Source organism: Colossoma macropomum, unplaced genomic scaffold (genome assembly GCF_904425465.1).
Source record: "Colossoma macropomum unplaced genomic scaffold, Colossoma_macropomum, whole genome shotgun sequence".
NCBI lineage: Eukaryota > Metazoa > Chordata > Actinopteri > Characiformes > Serrasalmidae > Colossoma > Colossoma macropomum.
Window position 1 is genome coordinate 3,597,032 of NW_023494785.1, and position 17,206 is coordinate 3,614,237.

The 17,206-nt window shown below is 39.6% G+C and overlaps 1 protein-coding gene across 2 annotated transcripts; it reads right to left on the bottom strand.

The window, feature by feature from the left end:
* Window positions 1–3,319: 3,319 nt before the first annotated feature.
* LOC118815385 (alpha-amylase-like) lies at window positions 3,320–16,902 on the bottom strand. Of its 2 annotated transcripts, none has more exons than XM_036581486.1 (11): window positions 16,654–16,902; window positions 16,130–16,300; window positions 12,547–12,693; window positions 12,121–12,318; window positions 9,522–9,752; window positions 8,993–9,126; window positions 7,006–7,128; window positions 6,796–6,895; window positions 5,884–6,005; window positions 5,060–5,185; window positions 3,320–4,582 (listed from the first exon to the last, which is right to left on the bottom strand). In XM_036581486.1, exons 1-11 carry the CDS (start codon window positions 16,657–16,659, stop codon window positions 4,393–4,395), a joined length of 1,548 nt encoding a protein of 515 aa, XP_036437379.1. In that variant the 5' UTR covers window positions 16,660–16,902; the 3' UTR covers window positions 3,320–4,392. The 2 variants fall into 2 exon arrangements, with proteins under 2 accessions (XP_036437379.1, XP_036437370.1); XM_036581477.1 differs by having other exon boundaries at window positions 7,006–7,143.
* Window positions 16,903–17,206: the final 304 nt, after the last annotated feature.

A 17,206-nucleotide genomic window follows, 5' to 3' on the forward strand; every position in this document is an offset into this window, starting at 1 on the left:
TATAGAACCTTTTTGAAAAGGGTTCTATATAGCACCCAAAAGGGTTCTTCTATTGTTATAAGCTTGACACCATAACGATAGAAGAACCCTTCTGGGTGCTACACAGAACCATTTTTAAAAAGGTTCTATTTAAAACCATTTACAGCACATTCTCCATCAGTCTGAAGAACACTTTCACAGTGCAAAGGATCCTTTAATCATGCAAAGAGTTCTTTGAGTGTTCATGGTTCTGTATAGAACCATTTTCTTTACTTAAGAACCCTTGAAGATCCATCTTTACTAAGAGTCAGAATAAAGCACCGTGACATCACTGGAATATTCAGAAACAATATTTCATTTCCACACCTCCAAAGTTCAGTCTTAGAAGCTGGTTGATCATTTTCTGAAGTAATCAAACACATTCAGTGGTGTTGAGGTCTGGACTCTGGGGTGGTCAGTCCATCGTTCAGCTTCTTTGTTTGATGTGTCCGTCTCCTTTTCTCAGTGAGGTTCTTCTTGACAGCTACACATCCTTTCAGACCCACAGCGCTGAGTCGTCTTCTCACAGTGGAAGGATGGACAGAAACACCTGTGGATGTTTTCAGATCTGAAGCAGCTTGATTTTCTCCTCTCTCTCAGAGATGAAAGCTTTAAGTGCTGTTTATCTGATGGGGGCAGTTTTGGGGTCTACCAGGTCTTCCAGGTGGTTGTTAGGAGCCCCAGTTTCTCTGTGGCTTTTAATCATTTTTTGAACTCCACTTTTGGAACATATGCGCAGTTCTATGCACTGTATTGTGAGAAACTCTTTGAATTCCAGCTCCATTGTGCATCACGCCGCAGAGATCGCACTCACTACTAGCCCACAGACACTTGGCCTAGTGTAAAATCTAAAGTATGCACACACTCTGAACCCTCTGATGCTCCAGCGCCCCCCTGCAGTTTCAAAGGCGAAGGCCATTGCAGCACTACAGGCAGAAGCTCAGCGCTGTTGCGGCTGTTTGGGATGCAGCAGAGGAAGAAAGGCGTATTAGCAGCAAAGCAGCTCGGTGGGAGCTGTTTTTACACATTCTGATCAGCGTGCAGCCCAGCGGCCCTGAGAGATCCAAGCGCAGGATTTATATATTTATCTTAGATTGCCTCCGACGGTTTTCTGCAGTCATAAATTCTTTACGGCTACACAAATACCACTGTAGGGAATAAGCAAGGTTACCGGAGATAAGATAGGGCCGAGATTTAGCTGGAGTTTCTGACAGCGCACAAAGACTAATGAGATGAAGAGCCGGCTGGCCGTCCTCCATCTTGCCTCCTCTAAAGTAAATCTGCACGGTAAACGGTGCTTCGGCGCTTCGGGCCGAGGAAAATGCAGCACAGCAGTCTTTTGTCCACATCTGATACATATCTGATATTTTCCATAACGCCAGAACTGAATCTTTTTAGGGCCTCATGCATAGATATTCTGTAATAAATAGGGGGGCCAACAAGGGTTCTTTGTGATAGGAACAATGTGATAGAAGAACTGAAAGAACCTTTCAGTGGAGGGTTCCTTGAATGAGATGTGAGTACGAAGAACCTTTTTAAAGTGTGAAGAACCTCCACATCATATAAAGAACCTTTTTCCTGGAACTCTACATCCAAGCCGAGAACCACTGCCTTTGGTACATTTTTATTCGAGTGTAATAAGGCAGACACTGCCACGGACATACATGACTTCCTTACTGAAAAACTGAAAAGGTCACAGGTTTATTAACTGAAAATAAAACAGAAAAATAAAATAAAATATAAATAAATACAAAAATAAAACAAATTACAATTGTGCCACAAATCCAGATACTAATAATATTAGAATGTCATTCAGATATAAATTTTGTTAGAACTTCATTCTGGATATTAATTTTATTAGAATTTCATTCTGGATGTTAATTTGATCAGAACTTCATTCTGGATATTAATTTTGTTAGAACTTCATTCTGGATATTAATTTTATTAGAACTTCATTCTGGATATTAATTTTATTAGAATTTCATTCTGGATGTTAATTTGATCAGAACTTCATTCTGGATAATAATTTTGTTAGAACTTCATTCTGGATATTAATTTTATTAGAACTTCATTCTGGATATTAATTTTATTAGAACTTTATTCTGGATGTTAATTTGATCAGAACTTCATTCTGGATATTAATTTTGTTAGAACTTCATTCTGGATCTTAATTTGATCAGAACTTCATTCTGGATCTTAATTTGATCAGAACTTCATTCTGGATGTTAATTTGATCAGAACTTCATTCTGGATATTAATTTTATTAGAATTTCATTCTGGATCTTAACTTGATCAGAACTTCATTCTGGATATTAATTTGATCAGAACTTCATTCTGGATTCAGAACTTCAGAACTTCATTCTGGATTAATTTTACTAAAACTTCAGATATTAATTTATTAGAACTTCATTCTGGATCTTAATTTGATCAGAACTTCATTCTGGATATTAATTTTATCAAAACTTCATTCTGGATATTAATTTTGTTAGAATTTCATTCTGAATCTTAATTTGATCAGAATTTCATTCTGGATATTAATTTGATCAGAACTTCATTCTAGATATTAATTTTGTTAGAACTTCATTCTGGATATTAATTTTGTTAGAATTTCATTCTGGATATTAATTTCATTAGAACTTTATCCTGAATTTTCATTTCATTAGAACTTCATTCTAGATATTAATTTTACTTCAGCTGCATTCTGAATAGAAATTTATTAAAGCTTCATTCTGGATGTTAATTTTATCAGAACTTCATTGTGAATATTAATTTATTAGCGCCTCATTCTGGATGTTAATTTTATTAGAACAGGTTTCTCAGTCGCCCCAATTAGCTTTACATTACTAATCAAAGCACTGGTTCCAGAGTTCTATAAGGAAGCATATTATGCATTTAGCTTCTCGGCTAAGAGGTGGACACCCGGGCTCATTGAGAAGTCCAGCCGTCGCCGTGGCGATTCAGTAAACAGCTCATGCTACACACATCCTCATAAGAAGGAAGAGCAACATGTCTGATGAAGTGTTTATCCAGTGTGAGCACGTTCGGGCGGCAGGGAAAGCTCATTACCCCGAGCCTCTCAGGTTGGAGTGAAACCATGACCTTCTCACTAACTCTTATCAAAGACATTAAACATCAATTATTCAAACGAATGACTTCACTTCAGCTCTAAATGTTACTCATTTGGACAACTTCATGAAACTTGCAGGATTTGTATGCATGAAATATGTATGGCGAAGCCATCAGTCGCTCCATAATGAATCAGAACACCTTCGAATTGACACATTTACTCTGGAGGGAAAAGTGATTACATACGGAGGATTTCTTTAATGGGACTTCGTACAACTTTTGATAGCTACAATAATCTCAGTGGTTTCCTCTCTCTAAAAGCACAGCAGTTCAACAAAAACATGTACAGGAAATCAGTGCATGTCTAAAATGACACTCATACATTATAATTCTGCAGTGCATTTACAGAATCATATATAATGCATGTCTTCATATCTGCAAAGATAAAATGAAATTATTTCATGATGACTTCATGAGGTATGGAATTCACACTGTGTCCACTCATAAATACCACACTGAAGCTACGCGGTGGGCATGCAACATTTACAAGCTCAAACACAATTGACCATTTGCAACATGACTGACACCTCTCAGCCAATCACAAATATTATTATAATATATATTAATTATAAACACTACTTATTTCTTCAAGCAATTAAAAAATATAAATAATTACAAACCTGCAGTGAGAACGTCTGTTCAGTTGAACTCATTTTAATATCATGTCTAAGAATTAAATCCCTTTACAGAACAACGTTATGAAGTCTTTTTTCTCTGATCTTCTAAAAAATTCTAAAATTCAGATTTAGCCTAATGAAAATGAAATCTGGCACATATATTGTCAGCAACAAGGAAAACTACAGCTAAATACATTTAATTTTTAAGATTTTTTTAATTATCATATCACAGTTTGGAGTTTGATGTAAATAGAAATAATTCAGTTTCATTACCAGGTTACAGTTCTGGATGTGTGTGAATAGAAATCATTTATTTTAATTACCAGATCACAGTTTTGAGGGTGTGTGAATAGAAAGAATTCAGTTTTATTACCAGCCAGATCACAGTTTAGACTTTGTATGAATAGAAATAATTCAGTTCCATTACCAGTTCACAGTTTAGACTTTGTGTGAATAGAAATAATTCAGTTTCATTACCAGGCTATAGTTTGACTTTTGTGTGAACAGAAATAGTTCATTTTTATTACCAGATTAGAGTTTTAATTATTTGTGAATATGAATAATTTAGTTTTATTACCAGATCACAGCTTGGAGTTTATGTGTACAGAAATAATTCAGTTTAAATACCAGTTCACAGTCTGGAGTTTCTATGAATAGCAATAAAAGGATCCTGATCCATGTTGCTGATTCTGAAGTGCGCTCTCCCTCTGCTGTCCACAGTGACCTGCTTTCCAGTACATCGGTCACCCATCTTCTGGCCAGAGATGACGTCACAGTACGTTCCAGCGGTCAGACCAGTATTTAGGGTGGCATCTAAAAAACTGAGAGAATGCTATTATAGCTGACTGAGTCAAAGAATACTGTAGAAGAAACCTAACGTCCTACACTGCCTGCCAAAAGTTTTGGGACACCTAGGTTTTTCAAAATGTTTTTAATGTTTGTTTAATGTATGTAAATTATCATGTTTTTCTGTCAGTTTGCAGTAATTTCATTTTCCCTTTTGATGAACATGAAGCTGAGTGTTTAAGATATACACAAATGATTAATACATAGCTGATTTATGATAAACCATTACAGAGGCTTTTCTAACTTCATTGAAAAATAAGATAATTCAAATTTCAGCAGAAGGAATCGCCAATGTTTTCAAAGGTGATCATTGTTAATGAAGCTGGGCTGGTGGAGAACATTTTTAAAGGAATACAAATCAAACAAAAAACTAGTCTGTCAAAACGAGATTTTCTCAGGTAACCGGACTGATCAATAGAGATGAACTAAGACCAATGGATTTATAGCCTTACCAATCATCATTATTGATGACTATGAAGCCACGATCACCTCGTCCAAATGCAATCTGGTTGCTTCCATTGTCCCACCAATTACATAAAGGCTGCCCGCTCACTATGTTGCGGAAGGCGACCATGTTCCTATAAAAAGATCAACAGAACACAATTAGGTTCTTCTGAGTTAGAACTGTATTCTGGAAATCTCATAACATTTATCCATTTAAGTGGATTAAGTCTGGAATCAATAACAACGCTGGTTTTCAATAACATAAAGCCAATTACGTTTTAGATAAATGTATGTAATAATTCTAATATGATGCTACTGCTCTGCATCTTCTCAGGCTTTAACTAATTAATATGAAGCTGTGAATAAAGATGAAGTTAGTTGTGTCAGAATAATCAACATGGCCAAGTTCTAATAAAATGAATATCCAGAATAAAGTTCCAATCAAATTAACATCCTGAATGTCATGTATTTCAAAAATTACAAATTGATGCAGGAAACTCGACAAGAAATTAATATAAACAGATAATTACGGTATATTATTTACGTCTTGTTTTCCACCAAAACGCAAAATATTGACACTTTATAAGTTTATAATTACTGAATAAAATAAGAATGATTAGTATAAAAAGTGACCTGTCCAGTGTGTTTCCTGCTTTCTGCCCAATGAGTGCTGGGATAGACTCCAGCAACCCCTGCGACCCAGGAGGATAAGCAGCTTAGATGAGTGAGTGAGTGAGTGAGTGAGTGAGTGAGTGAATGAGTGAATATGACAAGTAATTGCAAATTTTAGCTGAGAAAAGTGTTAAAGAATAAATTAACAAACATCTGTGACCTGATCTGAGGCCAGCGGTGTTCACAGACCCAGCCGTCTCCACAGCCGCCATCAGGAGTGATCGGAACTGGCTTAGTGGTGCCATCAGGATAACTAGGGGGTCCGACCCAATCATTCTCATCCTGACACACACAGACACTGGTTTAAACAGGGAGTAGAACAACCCACTGTCATGATACACGAGAGGTTAGACTATTCATGTTTACCAGTCAACCAGTCAAAACAGCAGCTGGCTGGTCATGTTTACAATAGAGAGAGAAAAAATTAAACGTGTTTCAAAACTGGCTTTTTTTTTTAAATCGAGTGTTGTGAAACCTCAATTAGCCTGCTTGTGTCCAGTGTGATCCATCTTGCTAGTAGCAGTGGGTGCGTTTGATTTTGAGGTGGTTATGCACTGCAGTAGTATTTATAGGCATTTCAGTGTAGTCGTATACATGCTTCAGTTATAGTGGAGTTGGTTTAATCCCTTACAAAGCATTTCCAGGTTAATGATGTCTGACTGGATTCATGTTTAACAGAAGAACTGCTTCCACAGGCTAACCTTTGACTGCAAACTACCTCTCCTGCCTCCACTGTGTTTCACTACTCATAGATTGTGGGCTTAGAATGATAAGATTCCCTCTGACATACATTCAAAATTGAGTTTTGGACATATAGTTAATCGTTCAGTGCTGATTACTGTAGCTATGGTGAACATTTCTGAAAACAAATGTCTATTTCGTATTAAACACATGTATTTAAAAAAAATTAAAGGTCTCTTCTTGAAAAAAGTGTCTGCAATCCAATAAATGTGTCAATTTTATAATGTTATAATTGTTTATCATCAAATATAATGAGTTTTAGTCAGAATATTAGATTTGACTGAAGAATCTGATTAAGGCAAGTCTGTGAAACTGTCCACCAGACTCCTACTTTTCCTTTCACAATGTGCCGATCCCAACGGTAGCTTGACATCACTCTGGCCATGCCATAGGGATGGGCTAGCATGAACGCCACAGCCATTTTGTACAGCCTGAAGAGCAGAAGGAATGGTGCAGTCATTATTCATTCAAGTGAGAGGACTCAGCTTTTTTCTAGCTGTAGCAGTAGATGTGGCGTGTTCACAGAGAGGACAGCTCCTACCTGGGTTCCCAGAAGGTGAGGATGGATGCCCCACCTGCTCCATGACCTCTCTGGTTGTCATGGTTATCTACAAACACCAGGGCTTTGTCAGAAGGCATCAATCCCCATCCTTCGCCCCAGGACCTGAAAAGCACAGGACTTCAGACTGTCCAAACATAAGAAAACATCTCACGAAAGCACAGAGCAGATAAGGACAAATAGTTAAGTTGCAGAATGTACAGTACAGCTTGTGTCCAGCCTGAAATTTCTGAATCACTCAACAAAATTTGAACCCAAACACAGCATGATAAAATTCTGTCTAAACTCGAAATTAACCCAAGAAAATTTGCCGAAACCTAACGATACCCAACACAATTCTGCCTGAAACTGACTTAAGGCCACTAATATTTTTTTCCAAAACCAAGTGCAGCCCAACGAAATAAAAAAAAAATAAAAATCCAACAATAGTCTGACAAAATTCTGTCCGAATCAGATTGCATTCTGTCTGAACCATAATGTAGCCCAGCAAAATTCTGTCTCAACTGCAGCCCAACAAAGTCCTGTCTCAACCCGGCCACAGCCCAACAAAATTCTGTCTGAATTTGACCGTAGTCCTACAAAATTCTGTCTAAATTCTACCGTAGTCCTACAAAATTCTGTCTGAATTCGACCGTAGTCCTACAAAATTCTGTCTGAATTTGACCGTAGTCCTACAAAATTCTGTCTGAATTCAACCGTAGTCCCACAAAATTCTGTCTGAATTCCACCATACTCCAATAAAATTCTGTCTGAATTTGACCATAGTCCAACAAAATTCTGTCTGAATTCGAACGTAGTCCTACAAAATTCTGTCTGAATTCGAACGTAGTCCTACAAAATTCTGTCTGAATTCTACCGTAGTCCTACAAAATTCTGTCTGAATTCGAACGTAGTCCTACAAAATTCTGTCTGAATTCGAACGTAGTCCCACAAAATTCTGTCTGAATTCGACCATAGTCCTACAAAATTCTGTCTGAATTCAACCGTAGTCCAACAAAATTCTGTCTGAATTCAACCGTAGTCCAACAAAATTCTGTCTGAATTCAACCGTAGTCCCACAAAATTCTGTCTGAATTCCACCATACTCCAATAAAATTCTGTCTGAATTTGACCGTGGTCCAACAAAATTCTGTCTGAATTCGACCGTAGTCCAACAAAATTCTGTCTGAATTCAACCGTAGTCCCACAAAATTCTGTCTGAATTCCACCATACTCCAATAAAATTCTGTCTGAATTTGACCGTAGTCCTACAAAATTCTGTCTGAATTCGACCGTAGTCCAACAAAATTCTGTCTGAATTCTACCGTAGTCCTACAAAATTCTGTCTGAATTCGAACAAAGTCCTACAAAATTTTGTCTGAATTCAACCGTAGTCCCACAAAATTCTGTCTGAATTCCACCATACTCCAATAAAATTCTGTCTGAATTTGACCGTAGTCCTACAAAATTCTGTCTGAATTCTACCGTAGTCCTACAAAATTCTGTCTGAATTTGACCGTAGTCCTACAAAATTCTGTCTGAATTCTACCGTAGTCCTACAAAATTCCGTCTGAATTCGACTGTTGTCCAAAAAAATTCTATCTAAATTTGACTGTAGTCCAAGAAAATTATGTCTGAACTCAACTGTAGTCCACAAAAATTCTGTCAGAACTCATTTGTAGTCCAACAAAATTCTGTTTGAACCTGACTGTAGCCCAACAAAACCCTGTCAGAACTCATTTGCAGCCCAACAAAAATATCTCTGTACTCAACTGTACCCCACAAAATTCTATCAGAATAAAGCTGAGTAAATACGGGCTAAAATGAGTTAAACGTAGGAGGTGGACTATAAGAAACTTAAATGTGAAAAATGAACCCAACCTGAGCCCTAAAAATATCTGAGAAATAACGTTGTGAATAGCCAGGCCCATTGGGTGCTCATGTACAGTTACCCGAGGTGTAGTTTTGTTGTCCTTGAGGTGTGACTTACCTGAGGTCAGATAGCTTGTATCCATTCCATTTGCGAAAGACAGAACCCAGCATAGCGCCATACTTGAATTCGGTAACACGGCCAAGTTGGTAGTATTCACTAGCTTTAATGGGCTCATCCCCCAGATCAATGACCTTGGAAAGGACATAACCACACAAGCAAGTCTATATGAGATCACTTACTACCTCAAGATGATTTGAGTCAAGTGTGTGATTATCAAGGCCTGTAGCTTGTACAATGCTAATTGGTGGAATATAAGTTTCCATTACTTGTTAGCTACATTAGCCTTGTAGCTCCAGTGCAAAACTAAGGGAGCAAACCTTGGGCATCAAACATGTTGATTGTCTACATTTGGGGCAAGTGGGGAAACTGTGTAAATCAGATTTGTTTCTTTTGATTATTTCTTTAAGAGGCGCAGTTTTGGAACTCTCTAAGTGACCATTCTCGTACAGCTTGATTAAAATTGAAGGGTGAGAACACATGGATTACAGTGTGCTCATGCGCGCTCTGTGGAATAACTGAACCTTACTTCTTGGTAAATGAGCGGTCTGGAGCCTTTGGGGAACCACTTCGGGTTGAGGTTGTGGAGCCTTCCATATATGACCTTCAGGTCATGTGGCCACATGTGTTTACAAGCATCCACTCGAAAGCCGGCCACACCCATGTCCACCAGAGTGTTCAAGTAGTCCACAATTTTCCCACGGACTTGTTCCCTATCCTGGGCCAAATCAAGGAGGCCGAGTAGACGGCAGTTGCGCACCTGAAGGAAACATTTTAGTTAAAGAAAAAATATACACAGATCAGGCGTAACATTATGACCACCTCCTTGTTTCTATGCTCATTGTCCATTTTATCAGCTCCACTTACTATATAGGTGCACTTTGTAGTTCTACAGTTACAGACTGTAGTCCATCTGTTTCTCTGATACTTTGTTAGCCCCCTTTTACCCTGTTCTTCAGTGGTCAGGACCCCCATGGACCCTCACAGAGCACAGGATCAGACACTGTGTCCACTCACTGTCCACTCTATTAGACACTCCTACCTTGTCAGTCCACCTTGTAGATGTAAAGTCAGAGACGATAGCTCATCTGCTGCTGCACAGTTTGTGTTGGTCATCCTCTAGTCCTTCATCAGTGGTCACAGGACGCTGCCCACAGGACGCTGTTGGCTGGATATTTGTGGTTGGTGGACGATTCTCAGTCCAGCAGTGACACTGAGGTGTTTAAAAACTCCAGCAGCACTGCTATGTCTGATCCACTCGCACCAGCACAACACACACTAACACACCACCACCACCACGTCAGTGTTACTGCAGTGCTGAGAATGATCCACCACCCAAATAGTACCTGCTCTGTGAGGGTCCATGGGGGTCCTGACCACTGAAGAACAGGGTAAAAGGGGGCTAACAAAGTATCAGAGAAACAGATGGACTACAGTCTGTAACTGTAGAACTACAAAGTGCACCTATATAGTAAGTGGAGCTGATAAAATGGACAATGAGCGTAGAAAACAAGGTGGTCATAATGTTATGCCTGATCGGTGAATGGAGGCCTTAAAAGAGGCACTCTACCACAGAGGTTTCCAATTCTCGTTCTGAAGAAGCCTTGCTTTGCACATTTCAGTCGTCTGCTTGCCCCAACACACCCACTTCAACTCGGGAAGGGCTTGTTAATAAGCTGATTAGTTCAGGTATATTGTTGCACAAATATTAGGGCTGCAGCAATTCTAATAAAGCTGATTAGCTGTCAAGGATGTTAATTAAGTGCTCTGTACCGCTCTATAATGTACAACAGACAGACTACAATACTCAACAGGAAAGGTAGGGGCTGTTATGACTTCTACTGTTTCATTTAAAAAGTGCTTTATAAATTCTCTAAAATGTTCATATGATCCACACAGTCACTCTGACAGTCTGTAATACACTACAGGAAGTGTAGGGGCGATATGCCTTCTATCGTTTCATTTAAAAAGCCTCTATAATGTTCATATGATCCACACAGTCACTCTGACAGACTGTAATACACTACAGGAAGTGTAGGGGGTGATATGGCTTCTACTATTTCATTTAAAAAGCCTCTATAATGTTCATATGATCCACACAGTCATTCTGACAGACTGTAATACACTACATGAAGTGTAGGGGGCGATATGGCTTCTACTGTTTCATTTAAAAAGCTCTATAATGTTCATATGATCCACACAGTCATTCTGACAGACTGTAATACACTACGTGAAGTGTAGGGGGCGATATGGCTTCTACTGTTTCATTTAAAAAGCTCTATAATGTTCATATGATCCACACAGTCACTCTGACAGACTGTAATACACTACGTGAAGTGTAGGGGGCGATATGGCTTCTACTGTTTCATTTAAAAAGCTCTATAATGTTCATATGAGCCACACAGTCACTCTGACAGACTGTAATACACTACGTGAAGTGTAGGGGGCGATATGGCTTCTACTGTTTCATTTAAAAAGCTCTATAATGTTCATATGATCCACACAGTCACTCTGACAGACTGTAATACACTACAGTAAGTGTAGGGGGCGATATGGCTTCTACCGTTTCATTTAAAAAGCTCTATAATGTTCATATGAGCCACACAGTCACTCTGACAGACTGTAATACACTACAGGAAGCGTAGGGGACGATATGGCTTCTATCATTTCATCTAAAAAGCCTCTATAATGTTCATATGATCCACACAGTCACTCTGACAGACTGTAATACACTACAGGAAGTGTAGGGGGCGATATGGCTTCTATCATTTCATTTAAAAAGCCTCTATAACGTTCATATGATCCACACAGTCATTCTGACAGACTGTAATACACTACAGTAAGTGTAGGGGGCGATATGGCTTCTATTTGAGCACCATAAAAGACAAAAACATTCGTCGCAGACTGAAATTTGTGTGATGTAAGAGGAAGCCGCAGAGGGCAACATGGCTTAATTAGACAGTTAATCCAATAATACTCAATAGCTCAATTGATTAGTTGCAGCCCTACAAAATACACAGGGTTTCCTCTACTTGCTCTACAGTTTTGCATAGGGAAGCAGACATATTTACACCTCTGTCCAGTGGCATTCCCCACCTAGTGATCTTTCATCGTTTCCAAAATTATACCTGATAAATGTCTTGGTAATTCTCAATATTTCCGCTGCCGCTGGTGCATTTATCATCGTTGAAGTCGGCGGTGGAATAGGGCACAGATGGGAACTCCTCTCGGCTGGCATTGAAGTATGAGCCACAGGTCGAGCGGCTGCCCTCCCCTGCGTCCGCCATGCACATGTGATTGATGACGACGTCGGCGTAGATCTTCACCTGCAGGAAACGCGTGTAGGTTCATTTCCATAACGACACAAGTGCCACATCGTCCATCATCAGACATCATAGCCTGCCAGTGTGCCATGTCAGGCACACAGAACAGGTCACGGATGTGCTGTGGGGACTTCAAAAGCTTCGGTGGAACGTTCTAGAGCTGAAAATAAAAAATTAAAAAATCTCGCACTGAATAATTCTGTCAAAATGTTGAAAGCTTCTGCAGCCTACCCCAACATCGTTGCATCTGCTGATCATGTCCCGGAGCTCGTGTTCTGTCCCGGATCTGGAGCACAGATTGTAGCTGACAGGCTGGTAGCGCTCCCACCACGGCCGGCGTGGTTTGGAAACTACAATATGCTCACTGGGAGGAGAAATCTGTTGGAGGAAACCAATTATGTCTTTCAGGATGATGCACTGCAACTCTTGCAACTAATAGTCCACTATTAAAGGAATATATTGGCCTAAAGTCAAACACAGTTTCCCCCCCTTTACACCAAATGTAGGTGAAGGGCGATTTTTGGTTCTCTCACACTGACACTGTCAACATTAAAGCGGGAGAGCATTAACAGTCTGTGTGGCAACCTAATTACATAGTTTAACTGAGTAAATAATATGATGAGGCTACACAGAAGACATTGTAAATATGGCACATGAGAACACTAGCTAGCTAGACAGCCAGACAGACAGATAGATACATAGACATAGATAGATAGATAGACAGATAGAGAGATGGGGTTAACCTAGAACCAGAGGTCATGTCTCTCTTCAATAGCTTCCCTGTTCTGAACTATCACCAGTGACCATTTGTGGAAAACATCCCCCAAACTTAAAGGGTATTACCAAGTGTTTGAAATGTAGATGCTGATAAGAACTGTCCATTTGTGGTGCCTCAAAAAGGTATAGAAGTTAAGTGACCCTTATTAGTCCCACAACGGAAATTTCACCTCCGCATTTTGACCCATCCGTGCAGTGAAACACCACATACACACTAGTGAACACACACACTAGGGGGCAGTGAGCACACTTGCCCGGAGCAGTGGGCAGCCCTATCCACAGCGCCAGGGGAGCAGTTGGGGGTTAGGTGTATTGCTCAAGGGCACTTCAGTCATGTACTGTCGGTTCAGGGGATCAAACCGACGACCTTCCAGTCACAATGCTGGTTTGAGGCAACTGAGTTATGATTTAGGCGTTCAGTTAAGCATCACCGTGCTAATTGGTGTACTTGAGCTTCCTTTACTTGCTTTACTTGTTTAGTACTTTACATTAGCCTCGTAGCTCCAGTCCTAAAACTAAAGAAGCAAGCGTCAGAGGCCCAACGTCTTAGATGATCGACTGCATTTGGGGTAAAGGGGAAAAGTTGTGTATTTATTTTGTAACACTGCTGTGCACTTGCACCGTAAGACTGGCAACCTGGACAAAATACCCCATACAAACCAGCGAGCTTTGACTGATGTAGCAGTTTAGAGGCTGTGACAGTTTTAAGGTGCGTTCACACCTACTGTATTTGGTGCAGATTAAATCGGTTTGTTCTGTCAGGTGTGAACACACCATCCATACTCAAGTGTGCACTAAACAACTGAAACGGTCCGTCAGAAATCATGGATCTTGTTTCGTTTCCAAGTGAATCCTTCTTCAGTTCACTAAAAATGCTGGTGGGAAAGCATTTTTACTGTGGTCTGCATCAAATGAGGGAGTTAAACATCAGAGCATGCTTTTACCAGTGCACATCAGGGCTGTACTGTCCGCAAAATCGGCCTGTTTTAACATTTGGCTCTTTACAGAGACTCATATGACAAACTGCTACTAATAAAAGCAGATGAACAATTGATTTTGATGATGATCAAATGATTGTCACATGATCCACGGAATGTATTTGTGATAGCTTGGACCAGAAATCTGCGACCTGATTGGTTAATTTCAAACTGACGTAAAAATTAAAACAACAGATCGTAGACGTAGAGATCAAGTAAGCTTCATTTTTATTACTCTGATAGTGACACACCCAGACACTGAGCGTCTCTATTTTCATGCAATATAATTATCATTTTATCACGAATATATTTGATGGATGGATCTGGATCTCATACTACAAACCCAATTCCAAAAAAGTTAGGAAAGCATGTGCATGTGCAGATAAAGACAGCAATTCATAAATCTATATTTAATATGACTTATAAAATCATATGTCAACAGCGTCCAGACTTCTCTGGACTTAAGCTCATCTGAAATGGACTGATGTTTAGTGGAAATGTGTATTGTGCTCTGTCAAACTTTCCGATTGTTTATGGAAATAACGGACGTTTTGTTCTCCGGGCCAGAAAAGAAAAGGAGCATCCAAATTGTTACCAGTGTAAAGTGCAAAATCCAACATCTGCCATGCTATGGGGGTATTAGTGGGTAACCTGTACATCTGTTATGCAAAATTCATGCTGAACGCATTTTGGAGGAACAGCGGCTGCCTTTTAGACTGTCCCAACTTTTTTGGACCATGTTGCAGGCATCAAATTTGGAATTAGCATATATTTACAAAAGTCAATTAAGTTCACAAGACAAAACATCAAATATTGTGTTTTTGTACTGTTTTCAATTTAATACAAGCCACTCAGAATTTAATGATGATCACTGCTTTCTGTTTTTATTAGCATTTCACATGCTGTCCCAACTTTTCTGAAACTGAGCACTAATATAGGCAAACGTTAAAGTAGAAGAGGACTTGACTTCATCCTCAAATTCCTGACCAATCAACAAACACCCACATGTGTAATTAGGTGCATTTCAGCTGTTGCACTGCAAAACAAACCAAACCAAATAAAAATATACAATGTCACAAAAACCAAACAGGTATGGTGTGAAAACAACCTTAGGCAGCAGTTTAAGTAGCTGGTGTAAGTTACAGTGCAGAGGAGCGCTTGCTAGCTTATAACACGTATATAGCATTATTTGTATTTTGACTAGAGAACTTGTAGAGAGGAGAATTTCCACTCTGTAATGTCTTTCAGGTTTCTCAAACACTAGAGGGCGCTCCTGGGCGAGTCCAAAATGAAAGGGTTAAGATGGAGCATTTGAGCAAAATCATAGTTCATAAATGCTTAAATATTTTTAATGTAAAAGTATACATTCATCACCTGAACACTGATTAGCATAAAACATTAACACCACTGTTATATTTTTAAGAGCTTTTAAACTCGAGTTATAGGAGTTTAAAATGGCACCTCATGTGCCTCCATGACATCAGTGAGCGCAAACAGCCAATGAGCTGCTCCGCTCGCCAACCAATCAACACTCAGTAGCAGTAATTTTAGCATCCTGCTGCCCAAACCCTGTTTGCTGTAGTAAAAAGGAAACATGTTTTTGTTGCTTTTTAGTGAAATTCATCCGTCTACTATCTAAAATGAAAGAAAAGTTCTGGCTGAGTGATTAGAAACTATTCTAACTTTTTGTTTTTAGCCGTTGAGCTCCATTCACTCCCAATCGTTGAGGACTCGCTCGCAGGCGCCCTCTGCTGTTTAGCAGTCCTGTTTTTGATATAACGGAGGACATAGGAAGTGGCCAGGCTCCTCACAAACCGGCTCTGTTTTGACTGCTAAATGACCTTGTAATTCAAAGGATCCAGTGACACTCGGGGGTAAAAAATGACACAAGATGAAACATATTGGCTTTGAGGTATTTTTGTTTACCACAGGATGAGATAGCAGTGATTTTAATAACGCAATTCATTTTTCCCATTGGGAAAACCAGCTTAGACCCACAGTTCCTAATATAGGCATGACGCTGCCTACAAAATGATGCCTAACTTCAGAGATCTTCTTACCTGAACTCCATGAAAACCATTGGGTGCCAAATATCTCTCACATTCATCAGCGATATCTGACCAGCGCCATTCAAACAGATGGACAATCGATCCTCCATGGTGGGTGCGGGAGTGGTACTGGGACAGGCCCAGTCCGAAACCCAGTGCTAGCAAACACCATTTTGTCCTTGTCTGGTCATAGAAAGTGATATAATAATGATAAAAAAGCTGGTTATATATGCAAGACTCCAATATATCAGGTCAGTTGATTTGCACTAGCACTACCAGAGGCCATCCATTTGAAATTCAGTATGGATCTGCATTATTGATACACAAAAAATTCCTGCTCAGAGCCTGTTTCTATTTCCAGCCCACCGTATTAAAGAATTCACGTTAGTGCTGTAAAACTAGACAAGCTCTGCAAAAAACAAATAATAAAACCACCATCCTGAAAATGTTTCTCATGCTAAACAGTCATTCCCACAGACAAACAGCAGCGTCAGGCATTAAAATTCACCACTGCAGTGCAGATTTAAAAGGCTCACCTTCATGCTGCCTCACCTCCGCAGCCGCTCGGCTCCATGCAAGAGTAATGAAGGAGAGTGAGCTCGGTGTGTCTGAGAAGGAGCAGCAGCACACCTGCCTCTGCTTCTCTGGGACTCCGGCAGAGCAGGCCTGAAGCAGGGGGCTAGAGTTCCCCTCGCAGCCCCAGAGCAGTGAGGCTTAGCTGGGACAACAGACGCACACAGAGCCCAGGCTGAGCAAGCAGCTCCAGTGGGACGTCCCTAACTATAAACTACAGTGACCTGGAAGTGCTTGGCTTTTTTTGAAGAGTCTAACTGGTTTTAATCATTCACTTTTTAAACGCTTGTGAACATTAAATCTTGAGTTTCATCTAATAATATATTTTTAGACTCACAACCAGAGTTTTGTGTTTGTGCAGAATATAAGAAATTCTTCTGTGTAAGTACAGGAAACAAAATAATTCCAGAGTGGAAAAAAAATGTAATAAATAATAATAAAAAAATAAAAAAAAATACACCCACACACACATAGATACAGTTGTACGCAAAAGTTTTGGCACCCATGAAAATAAGT

Coding starts and splice junctions, on each gene's coding strand:
- LOC118815385 (XM_036581477.1), bottom strand. Junction 12,319..12,546: donor GCAGATGCAACGATGTTGGG/GTAGGCTGCAGA, acceptor CGTTTCCTGCAG/GTGAAGATCTACGCCGACGT. Junction 7,144..8,992: donor TACAAGCTATCTGACCTCAG/GTAAGTCACACC, acceptor GACAGTCTGAAG/TCCTGTGCTTTTCAGGTCCT.